General features: G+C 48.3%; 2 protein-coding genes across 3 annotated transcripts; one reads left to right on the top strand and one right to left on the bottom strand.

The window, feature by feature from the left end:
- Positions 1-3,034: 3,034 nt before the first annotated feature.
- Bckdk (branched chain keto acid dehydrogenase kinase) lies at positions 3,035-7,383 on the bottom strand. The gene is made up of 10 exons (XM_051145370.1): positions 7,137-7,383; positions 6,939-7,007; positions 6,735-6,845; positions 6,447-6,494; positions 6,250-6,369; positions 6,063-6,161; positions 5,825-5,898; positions 4,280-4,498; positions 3,528-3,686; positions 3,035-3,441 (listed from the first exon to the last, which is right to left on the bottom strand). Exons 1-10 carry the CDS (start codon positions 7,329-7,331, stop codon positions 3,297-3,299), a joined length of 1,239 nt encoding a protein of 412 aa, XP_051001327.1. The 5' UTR covers positions 7,332-7,383; the 3' UTR covers positions 3,035-3,296.
- An 11,815-nt stretch (positions 7,384-19,198) lies between these two features.
- On the top strand, positions 19,199-21,635 carry Vkorc1 (vitamin K epoxide reductase complex subunit 1). Of its 2 annotated transcripts, XM_051145368.1 has the most exons (3): positions 19,206-19,423; positions 20,272-20,381; positions 21,194-21,635. In XM_051145368.1, exons 1-3 carry the CDS (start codon positions 19,251-19,253, stop codon positions 21,394-21,396), a joined length of 486 nt encoding a protein of 161 aa, XP_051001325.1. In that variant the 5' UTR covers positions 19,206-19,250; the 3' UTR covers positions 21,397-21,635. The 2 variants fall into 2 exon arrangements, with proteins under 2 accessions (XP_051001326.1, XP_051001325.1); XM_051145369.1 differs by lacking the exon at positions 20,272-20,381 and having other exon boundaries at positions 19,199-19,423.
- The last annotated feature ends 1,988 nt before the right edge of the window (positions 21,636-23,623 follow it).

Raw genomic sequence — 23,623 nt, 5'->3', positions numbered from 1 at the left:
GTCTCAAAAACAATCTACAAACTTCTTTTTGTTTCACCAGACATTTTGTCTAAAGTATCTGCATCAGACTCAGCCAACAAAAATATCATGCATGTAATGATAAATAATGGATTGAGGAAATTGCCTATAAATTATTTCTAGTGGGGGGCTGGAGAGATGGCTCAGTGGTTAAGAGCACCACCTGCTCTTCCAAAGGTCCTGAGTTCAATTCCCAGCAACCACATGGTAGCTCATAACAATCTGTAATGTGATATGGCACCCTCTTCTGGCTTGCAGGAGTATATGCAAACAGAGTACTGTATACATAATAATAAAGAAATAAATCTTTAAAAAAAAATTATTTCTAGTGGTTATTCCATAAAATATTGACACAGACTTGGGCTATTTAACATTCTTTGTGGAAGAACTTTGCATTGATACCCTTTCACTGCTGAGCATTATTATAGGTAGGCATTGTGAAAGCAAATTTCTCCATATCCTGCTAATGCAAGGAAATAGTAAAAAATCAGTTTTAAACCAGCTGTCATAGGGTATGACATAGGCAATGAGGAAGGCAAAGGAATTCCAGGCTGTAAGGGAACCACTGTTTGAATCACTCTATTCACTGCTCTTAAGTAAGTCTGTTAATATTCTCCATTTCCCCAATTTCTTTTTCTTTTTTAAATAACAATTACAGGGGACTCCCATGGACAGGCAGACTTTTCTATATGTTGAGCCTCCAGCTGCTCTTGTGCCTGTAAATCACATTTGATTCTGCCTAGAAAGGCTAAAGAGGTTTCAGTGTGGGAATGTAAATACTTTCCCATCCCCACATCCCAAAACGGAGTGTAAGTCTCTTATGTGAGCCGGGCGTGGTGGCGCACGCCTTTAATCCCAGCACTCGGGAGGCAGAGGCAGGCGGATCACTGTGAGTTCGAGGCCAGCCTGGTCTACAAAGTGAGTCCAGGACAGCCAGGTCTACACAGAGAAACCCTGTCTCGAAAAACCAAAAAAAAAAAAAAAAAAAAAGTCTCTTATGTGTTCCTCTGAGGGATAGTGTACTGAGCCTGGACACACACACACACACACACACACACACACAGAGAGAAATGAGGATATTACAGTACCCCAAGCTGTGGGACCACGTTAACAAATTGTCTGGACACAAATCCTCCTTAGGATCAGAATCCAACCTGATCCTCATTTCCCATCTTAAAACCTGTCCGTGGAGCCTCACTGCCTCCAGGGAAAGGCCCCATAAGCACTGGCGTCTGGCTGCTGCCTACCTCTCTGGCAGCCAGCAGTACCTTCAGTGTCCTTGTAGTTTCCTACCACCTGCCATCTAGCCCCCAGATATAATTTCCTGTTTCCCCTCAATCTTACAGGTCTACCCATGATAGGTAGAAGGTATTGACCTACAACCAGTCTCGGGAAGAGAAGACAGCAGTCAGATGTGAAATCAAGAGGTGGGTCTGTCCCAGCACGTAGGAGGCAGAAGTAGGAGGGACTGCAGCCAGGGCAAGGGGAGCCTGGTCTAGAAGTCGAGTTTTAGGCCAGGTATGGCTGTGCAGAGAAACCATCTCAAAGAGGAAAAGGCTGCGATGGAGCCCTCTTGGAAGAGTGATTGGGTAGCATGCAAAAAGCTCTGGGTTATCCCAGCACAACATAAGTATTGGGGGCTGGAGAGATGGCTTAATGGTTAAGAGCAGTGACTGCTCTTCCAGAGGACCTGGGTTCAATTCCCAGCAACCACATGGTGGCTCACAACCATCTAGAATGAGATCTGGTGCCCTCTTCTGGTGGGCAGGTGTACATACAGGCAGAATACTGTATAATAAATACATCTTTTTAAAAAAGGAAAAAAGCTGGGCAGTGGTGGCGCATGCCTTTAATCCCAGCACTCGGGAGGCAGAGGCAGGTGCATCGCTGTGAGTTCGAGGCCAGCCTGGTCTACAAAGTTAGTCCAGGACAGCCAAGGCTACACAGAGAAACTCTGTCTCGAAAAACAAACAAACAAAAACAAAAAAGCCGGGCGGTGGTGGCGCATGCCTTTAATCTCAGCACTCGGGGGGGGCAGAGGCAGGTGGATCACTGTGAGTTTGAGGCCAGCCTAGTCTACAAAGTGAGTCCAGGACAGCTAAGGCTACACAGAGAAACTTTGTCTCAAAAAACAAAACAACCAAACAAAAAAGATTAAGTGTGGGCCAGGCATGTGGTGCACACTTTTAATCCCAGCACCAGAAGGGAGAGACAGGCAGATCTCTGTGAGTTCAAGGCCAGCCCAGTCTGCAAAGTGTGTCCAGAACATCCAACTCTGTCTCAAAAAGCCAAATAAAGAAAAAAACAAAACAAAACAAAAAACTACTTATTGCATTGGGTGGCTGTAACTCCAGCATGTGTGGACATGATGAAGATCAAGGTTATCCTAAACCGATAGCAGGTGTGAGGCCAGCCTGAGCTACGCAAGGCTCCAACTCAAAAACAAAGTAAACGATCTTATTCTTCTATCCAGTCTCACCGAGCAAGCCCTTGGGTCCTGGGCAGCGGGGTGGGGGCCGCTTTTGGTTGAAATACAGCTAAAATTCTGTCCAAGCAGTTCTGCTCAGCCCTTGGCCCTCCCTAAGGGGCCTATCCTATATCTCTGTGACGTCCCCAGGTCTCTGCATAACCTTACGTGTTTCTTTTTGCAGCCACAGTTGGCAGATAGTATTTTTAACCTCATCCAAGCTCAGGAATCAGGTGGCTTAAAGGCTGCCCAGTCTAGTGACCTTTACCTCTGAAATCCGTGACTGCCAGGCAGGGAACAGTTGGGCCTGAAGCTAAGTCTTTTGGGGCCGCTCATATCGTGTGGGGCCCGGAAAGATTTGTTCAATGAGCAGAAGTTTCCAAGTCACCCCCAACTCCTGCCAAGTTAAACAGGCAAGAACCTTGGGACAAGTTCTCCTCCTGCCGTGGTGCCAGGACAGCTAGAGACTGGACGTGGCCAGGTTAACTCCCAGGGCCTAGGGAGGCCCAAAAAGCGGGCAGAAACAAAAGCTCACCTGCCCTCCTGACATTTGGGGCCCAAGAGGGCATTCAAAATGCAAACTTTAATGAACAGCAGGTCAAAGAAAGGCTCCTGGAGAGTGAGCATGGTACTAGAGGCCTCAGAGGTCCCTGCCCTCTCCCTCCGAGACTTGGTGGCCAGCTCCATGTATGTCCACCTGTCTGAGGCCCTAAGCTCCACGAAGCAGCAGTGTGGGGAGTCTAGCGGGCTCCCTGCCAGGCCCAGAAGGTCCTACGAGGAGTGTGGTTGGTTAACAGGCCAAAATCCACCGTCAAATCCTGAAGCTTTCCTCCCGGCCGTCAATGTGGCGGAGCCGCAGATAGACATCGGTGCCAATGCCCTGCAGGGACTGCAGCTGCAGGGAGCCACCGAGATACTCCGCATAGGCCCTGGATGTGGGCAACCCGAAGCCAAAGCTGGGGGCAGGGGACAGGATAGGGGGCGTCAGAGGGTTGAGTGTTTTGGTCTACCCTTCCCCCATCCTGGGCAGGTAGGGCCTCACCCATGCATAGGTCCTGACTGGCTGCCACTGTGCATATCCAGGTGGCCAAAGAGGGGGCTGATTCTGGGGTCCTGGGTGCTGGCCTCAGCTGTGGTGAAATGGTAGTCCATGACCCGATCCAGGTCTTTGTGAGCAATCCCTCCGCCCCGGTCTGAAATCCTGGCAGGATATTGACAACACGGACTTGGTCAGGTCTGATGAGGCTGCGCTAGCGCCCTCAGCAGACAGCAGCGTGTCTTCCTGCTCTAAAGGTGGACCGTGGTGGCTTTGTTTACCTCCCTCTACCTTCACCTCTGCCTGGGCCACAGGCTGCTTCTACTTCCTCATACAGTTTGACATTTACTCTCGTCAAACACCATTTGCCCAACTCCAGGTCCCTATGCTAGCCCTAAATCCATAATGTCTTCCGGGCAATCACAGGATAAAAAAATATCTTTTCTGGGGGCTAGAGAGATGGCTCAGAGGTTAAGAGCACTGGCTGCTCTTCCAAAGGCCCTGAGTTCAATTCCCAGCAACCACATGGTGGCTCACAACCATCTATAATGTGATCTGATGTCCTCTTCTGGCCTGCAGGTGTACATGTAAGCAGAGCACTGTGTACATAAGATATAATTAATTAATTAATTAATTAAAATAAAAAAGAATATTTTTTCTGACCAGTGTCCAAGTCCCAGAGGGAGGGAGGTCCTACAGCGAGTTAGAAGTGTGCTCAGAGTCTTCACCCACCCTAGCCCAATTCTATCTGCGCAAACCTGATGATGAGGTCAATATCATTATTGGCGATGGTGATGACCACATCTGGAACATTGTAGGGAGTGTCTAGGTGACTCTCCATGGTGGCTCTCATGGCATTCTTGAGCAGCTCGGGCAGGATGTAGTCCAGCGGCATGGGGATGAAGGGGAAGCGGGCGGCCACGTGTCCATTGATGCGGACTCGGGGGGCGTTGCCATACTTGTGCTCACACAGGCGTCTGTGGATACAGGGGTTCGGTAGGTGTCCCTCAGGTTACAGTTCCCGGGGGTCACTGGGCAACACACGCACTGAAGGGCATTCCTGATGTCACATTAGCAGAAGCCAAGGGTTGTACTGAACGGCCTAAGGTACAAGAGCCCTCCACTCGCCTAATGTGTCAACAACAGTGAGGCTGGTGAGATGGCTCCTGGTTATTAAGAGAACTTGTTCTTGTGGGGGGTTCAAGTTCAAATCCCAGCACCCATGTTGGTCAGCTCACACCTGCAGGGGAACCTCTGTGGGCACCAAGCACAAACATGCTACACATACATACATGCAAACACTCATAGACACAGAAAACAAGGAAATCTTTTTTTTTTTTTTTTTTTTAATGTCCATGCTGCCAATGCTGAGAGCCTTGCCTAAGCTGCACACAACTATAATCCCAGCAATAAGAAGACTGAGACAGGAGAATTCCAAGTCCCAGGCCATCATGTGCTATAAAGTGAAATCTTGCCTTAAAAAAAAAAAAAAAAAAAAAAACAGAGGCCATTGAAATGGCTGGGTAGCCAAGCATGGCAACACACATTGGGGGGGGGGGGGGCAGGGCTTCTCTGTGTAGCCTTGGCTGTCCTGGAACTCTCTTTGTGGACCAGGCTGATCAAACTCACAGAGATCAGCCTGCCTCTGCCTCCCAGGCCTCCCAGGTGCTGAGATTAAAGAAAGGTGTGTACCACCACACCTGGCTGGTGACACACATTTTCCCCAGCACTTGGGGATGCAGAGGCAAGTGAATCTATGAGTTTTTAGCCAGCCTGGTGTACAGAGTGAGTTCCAGGCCAGCCAAGCCTACAGAACGAGACAATCTCGAAAAAAACCAAAAATTTTAAAAATGGCTTAGTGAGGAAAGGCACTCGCCGCTAACCCTGACGACCTAAGTTTAGCCCCTGATCCCACATAGTGCAAGGAGAAAGCTGACTCCCACCAAGTTGTCTTCTGACCTCACTGAGGTACACAACCACACAAATAAATGTAATTAATAAAATAAACTAAAGCTGGCTGGAGAGACGGCTTAGCAGTTAAGAGCGCTTGGTGCTCTTGCAGAGGGCCCAGGTTTCGTTCCCAGCGCCCACATGGTGGTGGCTCACAATGTCCTTCTTCTTTCCTCTGTGGTGTTGCACACATATCATGCACAGACACACACGGAGGCAAAACACCCACACACATTAAAATAAAAATAATTAAAAAGAGTTAAAGAAAAGCCTTGCCCTAGACCATGCAAGGTCCCAGACAGGAAGTCCCCCGTGCCCCTGAGCCACTGACCCCTTGCTCGCTCTAGTCTTACCTGGCAAAATCCACCCACTTTTCAATAATCTTCTTTGGTGACAGACGAGTGCAGATGATGCCAACAAAATCAGGCTGGCGGGAGAAAAAAGGTCAAAAGGAGCAGCACCTCCACCCCACCTCAGCCACCAAATCCCACAGTTTCTGGAATGCCCAAGCAGCCACAAAACCCATAACCAGCCCCGAGGGGGCCCATGCCTCAGGTGCCTGTTCCCACTGAACATGGGCCTTGGGTCCACCTTGTCTTCATGTAGGGCCAAGTGGTGAGTAGCCAGCATGCGAATCCCAAGTCTTGACGTCAGTGTCTTGTCCAAGAAGTACCGGACCAACTTTTCATCCTATAAAAAGTGGGTCTCAGAAACCTCTGCCCCCCCCCCCATCGACTATCACCCCACTTGGCCAGGCCTGGTCTCTGTGTCCTCTGACCTCTATGTGTTTCCGGCTCTCACGAAGACCCTCAGCCAACAGGGTCACCACGTCCTTGTGGTCATCTAGCAGCTGTCGTACCAGCTGGCAATACTGGGCCTCATCTGCCTGGTCCTTGATCTGCAGATCGCAGAGACATGAGCACAGGTGGTCCAACCCTGACCTTGGCCCCCTCACCCTCTCCAGCCCAGACTCACCGGAGGGAAGTCTGTCAGCTTCTGGAAGGCCCGGATGTATAGCTCATGCTGCGTGGAATAAGTGTGGGAATTCACAGAGCTGCTACAGACACTTGCATAGTAAACAGTCACCCATCGGGATCAACGCCCGACCCAGTAGGGTCCGAGCCCCGATAGAGCCTTCCAGCTCCCATGAATATGCTTGTTTTGGCCTCTGATGTTCTGAGGCCTAGGTCCCATGCAGGCCTGGGCTCTGCTTTGTGCCTCCTGGGCACTGTGCATACTGACTGAGGGACCCCTCTGCCTTACCACGTGCAGTATGGTTGGGTTGCAACCGATGATGAAAGGAAGGCTACGGAAGCCCTTGATGCGGTGAGCAATCCTCACTGGTAACTCTTGCTGCAAGTAGCGGCCGCTTTTCTATTTAAAAAAAAAAAAAAAAAGAGGGATCGGCTTAAGTAGCTGGCTAGAACCTCTGAAGCAGAGAAGAGGAGAGAGGAGAGAGAGCCTTACCAGAAGGTGACTGCCATCCTGCGAGCGGCCAGAATAGAGCATCATGGTGGGGGTGAGGCGGACGGAGGGCTAAAAGGGAAGGTGGACTTTGAGCACCAGACATTCAAGAGCCCACCAACCCAACATTATTAGCTCTACCCTATCCCCTTAGGATTTATTCCAACTTAACTTTTGCGCAAGTCACCCATACAAGCGTACCTTCTCTGCCGCCACGTCGATGGCTGACTGGTTGTAAAAGGAAGTGACAGTCTTGGAGCGTTCCCTGGCCAGCTCTACATGGTGTGTATCGGTGGCTGATGTTGAGCGAGCCCGGAGTAACAGGGAAGACCCCAAGAGGGGCCAAAGTGAAGGCCCGCTCCGAGGGCCGCTGCCCAGCACTGAAGTCAGTATCATTGTCCTGTTTGTTGAACTAGGCTGCCACTGTAGTGCTGAGGCCCCGACCCAAAGCGGGAGAGAGAGAGAGAGTGGGCAGGGCTTTCAGGGATGTGGGTCTCTCGAGGATGCTGACATGTTCAGCAACGGCAAAGCAGCTTCCATCTATTGGAGTGGTGGAAGGCGGTTGTAAGGATCCGAATCCTTACATCTCCAAAGTGCACACCAGTATCCGCAGACCTAGAAAATCTTGCCCAGCCCTTACAACCACCATCTCCCGAGACACACTCAGGCCAAGGCTGGTCAACACTCTCCGGGTGTTCTGCTCTTTTATGTGAAACTCAACCTGAAGGCTTGTGTGCGCGTTCGGGGAAACGGGTGAAGTAATCTCCAGTCCATTCTAGCTATAACTCTTCCCAGCTCCCTCAGGTTCTGGACAAACCCCGCCCCCATTCAAGGATGGATCTGACCCCTACTCGGTGATACAGGACCGAGCCTTTGAAGACTGGCCAGCGTCCGTGTGACAAGCTGAGCGCACAGGAGAACAGGGTGCATGCAGGGAAACTGCGGTCCCAGGGTTCCCCATCGGAGCTCCCCCTCCGCTGGGTCACTTAGTCTGGCCAGAGTGCCCCCCATATGGTAGATGCCAGCCCCCGCCCATGCGCACTCCCGCGCAGAGGTGGCGGCTAAGGACCTGTGCTGCAAGCGTCCGCCAAAGGGGTTCTCTGTGGGTTACCGTGAGCTACTCCACTTACCGCGAGGCCAGACGCTGGGCCCGGGTCCGAGCGGAACCGCCGAAGCAGTCGACCCGCCCGGCTAGCCGAGCCCGCCTGCTCCCTCCCTGGGCTGTAACATCGCGCGGGCTGTGTGTGTGCCCAATGCCTCCTGGGAGTTGTAGTTTGAGCAGGACTCCCTGCAGTGGTCCTGAAATTTAGAGTGACCTATCACCGACTCTGTCTTCGACTGTATAATATAAGCTCCCTGTGAGAAAAGTGGTAGGGAGCAGGAAAAGCCCTTAGATGTGTACAGAATAGACCGTATCTGCTTCTCTAAGGTCCCATCTTTTAAGCTCCAAGCTCTGCCTGTTTCAAATTCCAACTCAGCTCCCTTACCACCGGAGCAAAGTTAGCTAATTTCTCAGTGCTCTAATTATGGAATTGGCAAAAATGAGGATGTAGATCACAAAAATGTATATGTTCAAGCTGCCTAGGACAGTGCCAGGTGTGGAATTAGCACAGGCGTTATTATTTCTACCCGCCTACAAGTTAACATGACTAGATGACCTTTCTGTGCCACAGGGTAGGTAGGGTGTTTCGAATAAATAGAGCTCTACTCTGAGGAACGTTTGGGTGTGGTAGCGTTGTGCTTGAGGGCCTCACAAAAGGTTGTGGGAAAGCCAGGAGCAGGATGAGTACAGGTGCTGGATGAAGTTCGGACCTGATAGAGAACAGCCTGGGTGATGGCCGGTGTAAGCTGGAGCCATATGGAATCGGGATGGGAGGGGGAACTCATGAATGCTAGAATTCTGCTTCAGTCTGCCTACCTGGGATGTAATTGCCTACCTGCCGTGGGGGCGTGGCCCTGCCCTGTATATAAAAGGACAGATTACCTCGCCCCTCCCTCTTTTATCCCTCCTTCCCTTTCCCTGTACCACTTTTTGTCTGTCTGTCTGTCTGTCTGTCTGCCTGCCTGTCCCCCCCCCACCTCTCTCTCTCGTACCCCTCCCCCTTTCCTTCTGTCTCCATGCTCATTTAATAAACCTCATATAATCTAATATCCGGTATCTTAGAATTTTCTTTTTATAAATATAAAACATGGAATGGCTAACAGCTCCCGAATGCATCTGTATTTGTGTTGTGGAGTTAGTTTGGAGACCAATTTCAAATAGTGAGTCTCACCACTGTAGACAGACTGGCCCAGAGCTACCCTCTTACCTCAGCCTGGCAACCTGATCTTTGGTGTAGTTCAGCCTCGGTTTACCTGGCAAATGCCACCCCGCGTGAGTTCACGGAAGGTTTTAATTATTCTCTCCTCCTTAGACCTCTAGCTGTAGTGCTCGGGAAGGTGGACCAGGTGGCAAAAAGAATGAAGACAATTAAGCAGAAAGATAATCAGGGGAGATTTTTAAGTGTATGTACAGATTTTTTGGGGGGGGAGATTGGTTTGGTTTTGGTTTTGGTTTTTTCGAGACAGGGTCTCTCTGTGTAGCCTTGGCTGTCCTGGACTCAGTTTGTAAACCAGGCTGGCCTGGAACTCACAGCGATCTACCTGCCTCTACCTCCCTGAGTAATGGGATTAAAGGCCTGTGCCACACTCCCTGCTCTAGATTTCTTAATATTTAAAGATAAAGTGTTCACTTGTGGGGGTGGGGCTTCCTTTGAGACTGTCCTGTCTTGGCAGTGGACTCCCTCACAGGCTGACCAGGCTGAGGAAGTGGGACTTCCAGAACCACTCCCTCCCCCGCCACCCACCCCTGCCTTTTTTTTTTTTTTTTAACAACTTCCTGGCAACATTCTGGTGGAAAGCCAGGAGGCCTCTCAGCTCTGGCTAACAGGCATAGCTTTAGGACTTAGAAAAAGGAAGAGAGAGCGGTGACAGTCTTCATTAGAAGGACTCTGAGTTCCTGTTGGGTTCCTGGACTTGCTGCTCACGTGGCTGTGGCATGGACAGGAGCCACCCTAGGCGGCAGCCAGTAGGCGGAGGAGGCAGCTGGCAACCCCTTCACCTCATTTAACCTGGCCCTAGTCTGACTTTGCGTCTGAACTGGCCTCAGCTGTCTACTACTTAGGTTGGCCACACATGCCCTTAGCTCCTGTTCACATAAGAGTTCCATGACAACCAAGGCTACAAAGAGAAATCCTGTCTCGAAAAACAAAAAGTAGAGAGAGACAGAGAATCAAGAGAGGGTTTAGGCTCCAACTTTTTCCAAACTTACTTTATTATTATTATTATTATTTTGTTTGTTTGTTTTTGTTTTTCGAGACAGGGTCTCTCTGTGTAGCCTTGGCTGTCCTAGACTCCTTTTGTAGACCAGGCTCACCTCAAAATCACAGCGATCTGCCAGCCTCTGCCTGCTGAGCGCTGGGATTAAAGGCGTGCACCACCATGCCCTGCTTTTTGGCTCTTTAAATGCTTATACCTCCCTTCCAACCCACCTATCCTAGATGGGAGAGAAAAGAAGTTTATGGGAACAGGGGAAGTAGAGCTTGTTGGACTCAGTTCCTGGGAGCGATTCCCCTGGCACAGTCAGCAGAATTTCAGCAGACCAGCATTTCTACCAAAGTTGCTGCTGGAACCTGGAGCCTCAGCCAGAGCCCAAAGCCTCAAACCCTTTGCTGGAGTGGGTCTCTCTAGGAGCATCTCCAAATGGAGCAATGAACAGCCAAACAATACAAAGACCCAAAAGTCCAGCCTCCTGTTTTGTGTGTGTGTGTGTGTGTGTGTGTGTGTGTGTGTGTGTGTGTATCTCCTCTCAGAGTCTGCACTAAAATACGTTTCAGCTGGCAAAAACCAAGCCCCTCCACGAAGTGGTTTGACTTCCAAGTAGATAAACATCACCTGTTTTCTCACAGGTCTATTCCCCATCCCACACTTGGGGTCAAAACAAAACCATATTTATATCCAACTACAAAAGGGCTAAATGAACCACTATGTCTTTAATCCCAGCACTCGGGAGGCAGAGGTACATGGATCTCTGTGAGTTCAAGGCCAGCCTGGTCTACAAAGCAAGTTCCAGGGCAGCCAAGGCTACACAGAGAAACTCCTTCTCAAAAAACCACAACAGAAAACAAACAAAAAACTGAGAGATGAGCCAGTGAGGTGGTTCAGTGGGCAAAGATGCTCACCTGACACCTGAGTTCGATACCCAGAACCCACGTGATGGAAGGAAAAAAACATATAAATTGATTTGTGACCTTCATGTGTGTACCTTGACATGAATCAGGGTGTACGTTTGTGTACACATGCACACACACACACAATAAATGTTTTAAAATGATATTATACATATGTATTTACATTTTCTCGTCTTCATTTTGTTCAGATAGGATCACACTGTGTGCACGCCTTTTTCTTTTTCTTTCTTTTTCTTGGGGGAGCATAGATGGTGGGGAAAGTTTGAGACAGGGTTTCTCTGTGTAGCCCTGGAGCTCGTTTTGTAGACCAGGCTGGCCTCGAACTTACAAAGATCTGCCGGTTTAGTAGGTGCCTTTATATGATGAACAACCTCACCTGGCTAAATGTTTTTAATTGTTTGTTTGTTTGTTTGTTTTTGTTTTTGAGGCAGGTTTCTCTGTGTAACCTTGGCTGTCCTGGAATTCTCTTTGCAGTCCAGGCTGGCCTCGAACTTACAGAGATCCACCTGCCTCTGCCTCCCGAGTGCTGGGAGTAAAGGCGTGTGCCACCACCGCCTGGATTATTTTTATTTTATTTTTTTAAGATTTATTTATTTATTATTATATACAATGTTCTGCCTGCATGTACACCTGCACAACAGAAGAGGGCACCAGATCTCCTTATAGATGGTTGTGAGCCACTGTGTGGTTACTGGGAATTGAACTCAGGACTTCTGGACGAGCAGACAGTGCTCTTAACCACTGAGCCATCTCTCCAGTCCATATTTTTTCTTTGAAGATTTATTTATTTATTTATTATGGATACAGTGCTCTGCTTGCATGTACTCCTGCAAGCCAGAAGAGGGCGCCATATCACATTACAGATGGTTGTGAGCCACCATGTGGTTGCTGGGAATTGAACTCAAGACCTTTGGAAGAGCAGGCGGCGCTCTTAACCACTGAGCCATCTCTCCAGGCCCCAGTTCCATATTTTTAATTTTTTGTTTGTTTGCTTTTTGAAGACAGGGTTTCTCTATGTAGCCTTGGATGTCCTGGACTCCCTTGGTAGACAAGGCTGTGCTTGAACTCACAACGATCCACCTGCCTCTGAATGCCTGAGTGCTGGAATTAAAGGCATGCACCATCACACCGGGCTAGATCTCTTATTTTTAAAAAGGCAAACAGGTTTGCCTTGCTCATAGACCTAGTGTTTCAAGGTAAACAAAGCTTCAGATGCCTTCCCAGTCCTCTCCATGTGTAAAAATCAGGCCTTAAGCCTCATTCTCCTAGAGATGCTGCCACTAGGTCTGAACACAGTCTGCCTTGTTACCAGACTCAGAAAACCAGGTCTGAGCTGTAACCTTTCACTATTCCTTTAGCTAATAGATGGTGACTGCTCCTAGAAACCTCACCCGTGTCTCACGGTAGCTGGATAGAAAGAAAGATGCAAAGCCTACATAAAGACTGAGGACATATAGCCGGGCGTGGTGGCACACGCCTTTAATCCCAGCAGTCGGGAGGCAGAGGCAGGTGGATCGCTGTGAGTTCGAGGCCAGCCTGGTCTACAAAGTGAGTCCAGGACAGCCAAGGCTACACAGAGAAACCCTGTCTCGAAAAACCAAAAAAAAAAAAAAAAAGACTGAGGACATAGAAGCCTAAGTCGTGAGGACCTAAGAAAGCGTTCCAGGGTCCAAGAAGGTGTTTTAAGGCTAACAAATGCGAGCCGGGCGTGGTGGCGCACGCCTTTAATCCCAGCACTCGGGAGGCAGAGGCAGGTGGATCACCGTGAGTTCGAGGCCAGCCTGGTCTACAAAGTGAGTCCAGGACAGCCAAGGCTACACAGAGAAACCCTGTCTCGAAAAAACCAAAAAAAAAAAAAAAAAAAAAAAAAAAAAAAAAAAAAAAAAAAAAAAAAAGGCTAACAAATGCAAGTGAAAACGTAGAAAGATGGTTAGGAAAAACAGCTTAGCCACCTTTCTACTATCCAGACGCCCTAACATTCCACTATCATAATTCTAAGTTCAAGATTTTATGATTTCCTTTGGTTTGCATTTTCCTTCTCAAAGATCCTAGACAGCAAGCAAGACAGCCTTGTTGTGGTTAATTCAAAAGTATGGCCTAATAATGTGTATTATTAGCCTTATAAATCATTACAGCGAAATTATCCAATGTGCCACCACAATAAAAAAGGACACAGACACCTGTTGTATTCTAGAAGAAACCTTAGGGGCTGGAGAGATGGCTCAGCGGTTAAGAACACTGGCTGCTCTTTTAGAGGTCCTGAGTTCAATTCCCAGCAACCACATGGTGGCTCACAACCATCTATAATGTGATCTGATGCCCTCTTCTGGTGTGCATGAAAACAGAGCACCCATATACTTAAAACAAACAAAAACAAAAACAAACTTAACTTACCTGGGGCTGGGCAGACATTAACCCACTAAACTACCTTCTGTTATCTCCCAGCCCCATCCCAGGCCATCTGCTTTAATCATTCCTATCTGGGCTATCTCCATCCGTAACCCCAAATACTTGCTTATGCTGTTCATCTGGGCCACTCTTCATGTGGAACTTCAGAGTTCCTCACCACCGCTTCCTAGATCCTCACTTTAAAAAAGAATTACTTATTTATTTTAAGTATATGAGCGCTCTATCTGCATGTACACCGGCAGGCCAGAAGAGAGCACCAGATCACATTATAGATAGCTGGGAGCCACCATGTGGTTGCTGGGAGTTGAACTCAGGACCTCTTGGAAGAGCAGTCAGTGCTCTCTTAACCATTAAGTCATCTCTCCAGCCCCCCACATCCCAGTTCCTTATTTTTAATTAAATGAAAAGGGAGGCATGTTGGTGTGCAGGTAGGTTCAACTGGCCTTCCCTCGGGGTCCTTCAGGGTCCTGTCAGTGTCCTGTGATCACCTGTGCCAGGTGTGCAGGATATGAGGGCCTGCCTGCCACCGCAGCTCACTCTCTCTGTCTCTCTCAGTCTCTGTTTCTCTGTCTTGGTCTGTCTCTTGGTCTCTCTCTGTCTCTTTCTCTCCCTCTCTGTCCTCATGTTCACTCAGACTCTGCCTCCTCTCCCTTCCTCTCTCCCCAGTAGAATCTCCTCCCACCATATAGGTTGCATGGCCTAATCATTATAATAACAATGACCATGCCAGCAATACACACCCACTCAGTGCTTTATTCACACTTTACACACTCATTCTAGGCTTCCTTGGCTCCCCGTAGCATATTATTAATTGACCGCTTAATTACTCTAGCCAGATGCAAGGACACGCCTGTAAGCCAGCATTCAGGAAGCTGAAGTAGTGTTAGGAAAAGTATGCTGTCAGCCAGGGCTACAAGGAGAGACTTTTCTAGAAACTAGGGACAATTTCTCTCTTCCTGTTTCTTTGCCTTTCCCTGCCTTTCAAAGCCAGGAACATTCATTGTTAGCTCAGGCCTCTCACTCGTCTATGGTCACTTCCCTGTGACTCTTCCCTATAATCTTTCTTTCTTTTCTTTTCTTTTCTTTTTCTTTTTTTTTTTTTTGGACCCACACAATAATTCAGAGTATCATCTCTGGCTTATTTACTGAAGTAGTTTTAGAGGCAGAATCTCATGTAGCCTGTGCTGAAAATAACTTTGAATTCTTGATTTTCCTGCTTCCACCTTCTAAGTTTAGCTTTGTGCTGGTTTGAATAAAAAAACCGGCCCCCATGTGCTAATAGGGAGTGGCACCTCAGGAGGTGTGGCCTTGTTGGAGTGGGTGTGGCTTTGTTGGAGGAGGAGGTGTGTCACCAGGGGGTGGGGTTTGAGGTTTCATATGACCAAGCCAGTTCTCTTCCTGCTGCCTGCTCGTCTGCATGTAGAACTCTCTGCTCCCTGCTCCTTCTCCAGCACCATGTCTGTCTAATGGGTTAAACCCCTGAAACTGGAAGCTAGCTCTAATTAAATGTTTTCCTTTATAAGATTTGCCATGGGCCAGGTGTGGTGGTGCAGGCCTTTAATCCCAGCACTTGGGAGGCAGAGGCAGGTGGATCGCTGTGAGTTCGAGGCCAGCCTGGTCTACAAAGTGAGTCTAGGACAGCCAAGGCTACACAGAGAAACCCTGTCTCGAAAAACCAAAAAAAAAAAAAAAAAGACTTACCATGATTGGGTGCTGCCCCCCAAGACCAGCTCCTGGAACAGTAAAGAGGAGAGAAGAGAGGTGGATCTGAGGTAGGGAGAATTGAACAGGTGGTGAACGGCTGGTTAAGGGAAACCAACTGTTGGTTGAACAACTAGCTAAAAAAACCAGTTGTTGAGGAACAGAGGAAAAAGTAATACTCAGAGACTCAGGCATGTGCGGTACAAGCTGAAACTCTTAAAGCCCTGGAAAACTTTTCTTTCTTTCTTTTTTTTTTTTTCCAGACAGAGTTTCTCGGTGTCACCCTGGCTGTCCTAGACTAGCATTGTAGACCAAGCTGGCCTCGAACTCACAGAGATCCACCTGCCTCTGCATTCCACATGCTGGGATTAAAGGTGTGTACCGCCACCACCACCCGGCTAGGAGAACTTTTCTATCTGTCTCTATCTCTGTCTCACTTGCTGTCTGTTCAACTAACTAACTAACTAACTAACTAACAAACTAACAAACTAACTCCATGGGACAACCACAGTATTTTACTGAAATGAAGTTAAATTTTTTTCATTACAGATTACATCATGATCTTTTCATTTTTTTTTTTTTACAATCAATAGAGCCTTTTAAAATCAACAGTGCAAGAAAACAATCTAACAAAGAAACACCAACATTTCTGTATAACCTACGATAAAGCATATAGCAAAAATCAATCAATTTCCAAGCAATGGTCAGCATACCTGATTATTATTTTTTATTATTTATTTATTTATTTTTGGTTTTTCGAGACAAGGTTTCTCTGTGTAGCCTTGACTGTCCTGGACTCGCTTTGTAGGCCAGGCTGGCCTTGAACTCACAGCGATCCACCTGCCTCTGCCTCCCGAGTGCTGGGATTAAAGGCGTGTGCCACCATGCCCGGCTGATTATTATTTCTTAAGCAATACTTGGAAAAGTTTAATCATAAATTTCCACAGGCTAAAGCCATTGTATTTACATGATTATCATAGCAACATAGCTTGAAACTAAATGTCCTTAACAGAGAAAAAACTTGACTTACTTCCAGTCTCAAACCAACATGTGTGCTATCCAAGTCTAGGCTAACTGCCAAGGGGTCTTCTATTGTAAAATATCTGTAAAGCATGATGTTCCAAGCCCACCTTCTATTGCTCTCAAAGAAGATTCTAAAGAAAATTCTACAGGAACAGGAAAGCTGGCCCTGCCATGATAACAGCTGGCCCTGCCACAATGACATGGGAGGGAGAGAGCAGGCCCTGCCCTGAGAACATGGGAGCAGGTGAGCCAGCCCTGCCATGATCACATGGGAGAGGGAGAGCGGGCCCTGCCCTGAAGACATGGGAGCAGATGAGCTGGCCCTGCCTGATGACATGGGAGCAGATGAGCTGGCCCTGCCTGATGACATGGGAGCAGATGAGCTGGCCCTGCTCTGAGGACACAGGAGTGGGTGAGCTGGCCCTGCTCTGATGACATGGGATCAGGAGAGCAGACCCTGCCCTGAGGACACGGGAGCAGGAAAGCTGGCCCCACCATGATGACATGGGAGTGGGAAAGCGGGCCCTACCCTGAGGATAAGCTAGCAGGCCCTGATCCAGGGCTCTGAGTGACTCTCACCCCAACATCTACCCCATGTATGACCTGCTGCAACACATGAAGGGGATGGACCTGCAGATTCAAAGATTAAGAATCTCCTTGACACACAGCAACAACGGGATATCCAACCGCCAGACCCATGACTCATAACAAAGAACATTGAAAAGTAAACATATGTGGACAAAAGGCTATACCATGTGATACACTACAGCTTCTGTGACAAGATTTTTTTGTTTGTCTGTTTTATTTTACTTGGGGGAGGAGAGGGATTTTGGTGCATGACATGTAAATCATAGACATTCAATTAAAGTAAAAAAAAAAAAAAAAGAAAGAAAGAAGGAAAAAAAGAGAAAATTCCACACTAACAGTATCTAGCCACGTACTTTTATGTCCAGGTCTTAAAAGTCTTTCATGCAGTTTCTGCTTGTGTGCTCACAGTCAGAGCAAAAAACTCTATCACTGTCTCAAGCCTTTGGCCAGATGCTCTCTTTCTCTGTTGGAAAAAGTTTTCCCAGTTTGAATTTCCTAAGGGCTGAGAAATAAAGAGAAAAAAAGAGTTTTTGGAGAAATAGCAGATTTGGACCACATATAGTATTTGGGGGCAGTGGTGATCAGCAGGAGATCTTTGGAACTTTGTCAAGCAAAGCCTCAACAGCTGCTCTGGACATCTAGTGATCGTGCTGGAAAGTCGTTCTTCCAAAGGTCCTGAGTTCAATTCCCAGCAACCACATAGTGGCTCATAACTATCTATAATGTGATCTGGTGCCCTTTTCTGGCCTGCAGGTGTACATGCAGGCTGAATACTGTATAAATAATAAATAAACAAATCTTAAAAATAAAAAGAATTGGCCAGGCGTGGTGGCACACACCTTTAATCCCAGCACTGGGGAGGCAGAGGCAGGTAGATCTCTGTGAGTTCGAGGCCAGCCTGGTCTACAAAATGAGTCCAGGACAGCCAAGGCTACACAGAGAAATCCTGCCTTGAAAAACCAAAAAATAAAAATAAAAAGAAGAATTGCCATGGCCATAGTGTCATTGTTCAGAGCAATAGAAACCCTAAATAAGATTTCCATTATGCTTAGCTTATCCTGTATTTATTTATTTATTTATTATTTTTGCTTTATTCCTTGTATGTCATAACTGGGAATGGGATCTTGAGAAAGAAAGAAAATGTCTTAGCTGGCATAGTGATGCACACCTTTAACCCCAGCACTCTGCAAGTAGAGGCCCGGGTGATCTATGTAAAGACCTGAAGGACAGCCAGAGCCACACACAGACCTATCTTAAAGGGAGGAGGAAGAGAGGAGGAAGAGAGAGAGGGAGAGAGAGAGAGAGATCTTAAAGAAGGGAGGTGGGGCTGGAGAGATGGCTCAGAGGTTAAGAGGACAGTCTGTTCTCACAACCATCTGTAATAAGATCTGGTGCCCTCTTCTGGCCGACAGGTACACATACGAGCTAGGTGTCAAGGGGGGTGTTCAGGGGCAGCTAGTTTATTACGGGAGTAGCAAGAAAAAAGTAATGAAGACTAGGAAGGTAAAAATCTTCCCAAAACTTGGCTGTGAAGATCCGGATAAGATTAAGGACAGTAGGGAGAAGGAGACAATGAAGGAACTCCACGCAAACGGGAAGGAAGGGTGGAGAGGTGGACAATTTAGAACAGATAGGTCCTCAGTAGATGGCGTATTTGTAAAGGGGAGATAATATACGAGGGATTGTTGGGTTGATCCCTGCTCAGATTTTGTCAAGAGGGTGCCACAACAGTACCGAGGTCTAGGAAACTGTAAGCAGAGTGGCCAAGTAACGGAATTTATTGTGATAGGGAGGGTGCGCTCCGCCCACAAGGGGCGCTGGAGAGGCACAAGGATGGCTGGCGGCGACCTGGAAGCACAGGTTACAGTCCAATGGCATCCTGAAATCGTTTGTTTTTTTTTGTTTTTTTTTTTTGGGGGGGGGGAGGCGGACTCTAGGGGGAAGGGGAGGAAATGCTTCCAGAATTCCATCCTGGTTTTCGCTGGATTCCATTAGCCCGTTAATCTGTAGGTTCTAGTTATGTAAAATGCATAGAACAGGACTAGGCATAAAAAAAAAAAAACGCACCAAGCTTAGCACCACCAGGTTAATAGTAGCTTTACAACTCTAGCGATTCCATTTCCCTTGATGTCTTGGAGCCTCTCGGACTACGAGTCCCATCATGCCTGGCCGCTGCGGCATCAATGTTTACCCACGTCCCTTAATGCAGTTAACCAGCCCAGCATTGTCCTGCCTAAGAATAACCAATTGGATCGGAGAATGCCAAGCCAGGGCAAGCCCACCTTCCGGTCAGGGGCGTGGCCCCGCTAGGCCCGCCCTGCCCCGTGGCTGGTTCTATCTCCGTGGCCCCGGCTGTGGTGTAGACATGGGCACCACCTGGAGGAGACCCGGACGCGTGCGGCTTGCACTCTGCCTCGCTGGCTTTGCGCTCTCGCTGTACGCGCTGCACGTGAAGGCGGCGCGCGCCCGCGACCAGGATTACCGCGCGCTCTGTGACGTGGGCACGGCCATCAGCTGTTCGCGAGTCTTCTCCTCCCGGTGCGTGCAGAAATGGAAAGCTTTTGTGGGGCCCTTGAAGGTCGGGTGTACCTGACGGCCAGGTTGCCGGATGATTTCGGAGTCTAGGATCTCAGTGTCCCTAGGACGGACACTTTGAGAGCGGACTGCCCCAGGAGTTTTGGTGGGTAATCGGACGTGCACAGGGGCTGGACCACTCTCAGCGAGTCTGGTGTTTGAACGCTTCCTGAGGATGCCAATGAAAAACTGTGGCTGCGAAACTGGATGCGGCAGGGCAGTATAAGTCCATAGACTGAGGATGACTGGGGATGTCACAAAGCGGGAGGGGGTGATGGAGCATTGGCTGTGCCCAGGGACAAAGTGGCTCACTGCTTGTGTTGGAGGACCGGATGTTAGTGGGTGGCGAGGGAACTGTATGTGGCTTTATGGGTCCAAAGCAAATAGAATGTGCTTCCGATTACCCACTTGGGGGTCACCGTAAAGCACGATCAAGCTGAAAAAAAAAACTTTTTAATTTTATTTTTACATTTACTTATCTGTTTGTGAGGTGGCATGTGCTTGCCACTGCATGCATGTGGAAGTCGGAGAACAACTTTTGGGAGTTGGCTCTCTCCTACTTTTTGGGTCACGGGGATTCTAGCTGGTTGACAGGCTTGTCAGTAGACGCTTTTATTTGCTAAGCCATCTCACCAGCTCCTGAAAAATAACTGATGGTCTGCGATGTCAGGTCAGGATAGAGTCAGGACATGCCGGGAGGTCACTGACCTTTGGATCCTTGGTGGGTGGAGCAGAGTCTTGCTAATCACTTTTGTAGGATAGAGCCCAAGAGCCACTGGCCGAACTTATCTGGATTCTTTCACTCCCACCAGGTGGGGCCGGGGCTTTGGGCTGGTGGAGCGCGTGCTGGGGGCCGACAGCGTCCTCAACCAATCCAACAGCATATTTGGTTGCTTGTTCTACGCCGTACAGTTGTTGTTAGGTGAGTGGTTTGCTTCGTGACCTGTCTTCCCGAATCCAGATCAGCCCCACCCCGTGTCTCGGTGACCCAGACAGTTGACAGCTACTAATCACTGACCAGCTTCCTTCCAAGAGGACAAGAAAGGACAACACTTAGCAGGACTGTCTTAGTTGGTTTAGGAAGCCAGAGGCTGAAGGGCCCTCAAAGATTTCCTACACTCTCAATTTTATGGTGAAGACTCAACAATTATTTTTCTTTTTGTTGCTTTGTTTGTTTGTTTGTTTGTTTTGGTGTGTGTGTGTGTGTTTTAGTTTTGACTTTTCTCCTTCATTCCTCCTTTTTTTAAAAAATTTTACTATTTTTTTATTTTTACTTTCTATTTTTTCCAAGGCAAGGTTTCCTCTGTGTAGCCCTGACTGTCCTGGGACTCATTATGTAGACCAGGCTGGCCTGGAACTCGCAGAGACCCTCCTGCTTCTGCCTCCTGAGTGCTAGGACCGTATGCCACCATGCCTAGCTGATTTTTAATTTTCTTTTTTTAAACATTCGAGGTTGACCTTGAACCCCAGAGACTTCTGCCTCCGTCTCCCAAGTTCTAGGGTCATAGACAATATGCTGACACATCCAACTTCAACATTCTTTTTGAGAGGACTCCCAATGTGACTTCTGTTTCATCTCATCTAGAGTTTAGCGGGAATATTTATTGTTTGGGATTATTGAACAGATAAGGTCCATCGGATCCGGTCCTCGAGTACTTTTTACCTGCTGTCTGTCGCCGGGGAGGCATGACAGAGTTCTGGATGTACCACTACTGACCCTCTCTTATTTTGCAGGTTGCTTGAGGGGACGTTGGGCCTCTGTCCTGCTGGTCCTGAGCTCCCTGGTGTCCATTGCTGGCTCCATCTATCTGGCCTGGATCCTGTTCTTCGTGCTCAATGACTTCTGCATCGTCTGCATTACCACCTATGCCATCAACGTGGGCCTGATGCTGATAAGCTTCCAGAAGGAGCCAGAACACAAGGCCAAAAAGCACTGAGGTCCCACCTCATGCCAGGCCAGCTTAATCTGCTTCGTCTGTCTTGGCATGTGAGCCTTGTCCAAGAGTGTTGTCTGAGGGGTCCCTAGAAGGCCCTGCCCTCTTCTTTCAGATCCCCCTTCATAACCACACACAGGATAATGACCGAATGTGCCTCTAAGTTCTGTCCCCAAGGGCTGCTTTCTACTATGAGCTAAAGAGAAGGATTTTTGAATAATAAATTTTCCTATGTTGGTCAAGTCTGAAGCATATGTCTGCCAGAGACCCTTCGGGGTGTTGGTCTTTCCCTGTTACTGCCTTCTCTGGAACCAGGATGAGTCAGAGAGAATGGAGGGCCAGCCCTGGAGGGGTGGCTGCATCATCTCCAGCATGCATAGTCAGCAAAACGTGGCACATCAGCCCCCACATCCGGGAAACAAGCTTGTGCCTGCTGTTGTAGGAGGGCCTGCCACCCACCTGGAGGGCAAGCTTGCTTGGAACTTCTTCCTATAGTCCAACTTGAACCCCTGCAACTCCTGCTATCCCAAGCCAGTCTTCACACCTTTGCAGGGCCAGGCTAAGATCCTATTTCTGTTTTCCTTAATGTGTACTAAGAACACGTGTTAATTAATTTAATCCTCGTAGAATTGTATGAGATAGATACAACTGTTGTTAGGTACAGAGAAGCTGGTGTGCCCTGAGACTACATGTTTATTAGTGCTGGGAAAGGGTTCGGGGGGGGGGGGGGTAACTCTCCGATTAGTACATGTCCCACAGCTCACACTGTTGGGCTTTGCACGTGCAAGGCCAAGTGTTCTCCCACTGGACTATGGCCCCTAGTCATGATCTATATCCACCTGGGCTATTGGTGCATGGCTGCTCTTGAGCTACTCACATTTGCCTCTGTATGTGGTCGGGGTTCCCGAATGGTGGAGCTAGCCTAAGTTAGCAGGAGTTGGAAGGCAAAAGAGCATGTGCCCCTTGGCGATCTGACCTCCACCCACCCCAGCATTTGCAAGAAAGGAGGGCAATGCTTTGCCGTCAAGATAGCAGACCCAGAGAGAGGCTGAGACGAGACCCACCCCTTTCAACACACAGCCCCGCATGTGTCACCTCTGAAGCAAACTCAGGGAAGCAGGCAAGCTGAGAAATGGACTCTAAGGAGACTGCCACTGCTCCACAGAGGACATTTTCATGCAGGAGGTAACTGGCCTAGAAGTCAGGCTTGTCTAAACACTTTGCAATTGGTTGATTTGTTCTCCAGACAGGGCCTTGCTTGTACAGTCCAGGTGGGCCTAGAACTTGTTAGGTAGGCTCAACCTCACCTTAAATTTAAAAGTTCTGTCTCAGCCTCCAGGTACTGGGATGACAGGTGTATGCCTTATGTGTATGAATGCATTCACCTGCATGCATGTCTGTGCACCACATATGTGCCTGGTGCCTGCAGAAGAGCGTTGGATCCTCTGGAACTGGAGTTACAGCTGGTTGTCAGCTTCTGTGTGGATTTGGAAATTGAACCCGAGTCCTCTGGAGAGAGCAGCCAGTGAAGAAACCAGTGATCCATCTCTCCAGGCCCCTGAGCATTCAGTGTGTGTGTGTGTGTGTGTGTGTGTGTGTGTGTGTATGTGTGTGTGTACATATTGAATGCCTATGAGGTGTGTGTAGACTTTGGCTTGCACGAATCCTTTCTCAGCTAAGTGTGGTGGTGCCACACACCTGTAATCCCAGCACTGCATTCAAACCCTAGGACCCACACAGTAGAGGAGAAAACTCTCACAGGTTGCCCTCTCTCTGGAATAAATTAATTGAAAAGGGGCTGGAGAGATGGCTCAGAGGTTAAGAGCACTGACTGCTCATCCCGAGCTCCTGAGTTCAATTCCCAGCAACCACATGGTGGCTCACAACCATCTATAATGAGATCTGGTGCCCTATTCGGGCCTGCAGGTGTACATGCAGGCAGAGCATTGTATACATAATAATAAATAAATAAATCTTTTTTAAAATTAATTGAAAAAACAATAAAAGGAGCTGGAGAGCACTGACTGCTCTTCCAGAGGACCCTGGTTCAATTGGCAGCACCCACATGGTAGCTCACAACTGTAACTCCTGTTCCAGCGGATCCAACACCCTCACACAGACATATGTGTACATAAATTAAAAATTAATTTAAAAAAATCTAAGCCAGGCAGTAGTGTCGCACTCCTTTAATCCCAGCCCTTGGAAGGCAGAAGCAGGCGGATCTTCGTGA

Source organism: Acomys russatus, chromosome 5, assembly GCF_903995435.1.
Source record: "Acomys russatus chromosome 5, mAcoRus1.1, whole genome shotgun sequence".
NCBI classification, from domain to species: domain Eukaryota; kingdom Metazoa; phylum Chordata; class Mammalia; order Rodentia; family Muridae; genus Acomys; species Acomys russatus.
The sequence above is the reverse complement of the archived record's forward strand: the minus strand, read 5'-3'. Positions and strand labels throughout refer to the sequence as shown.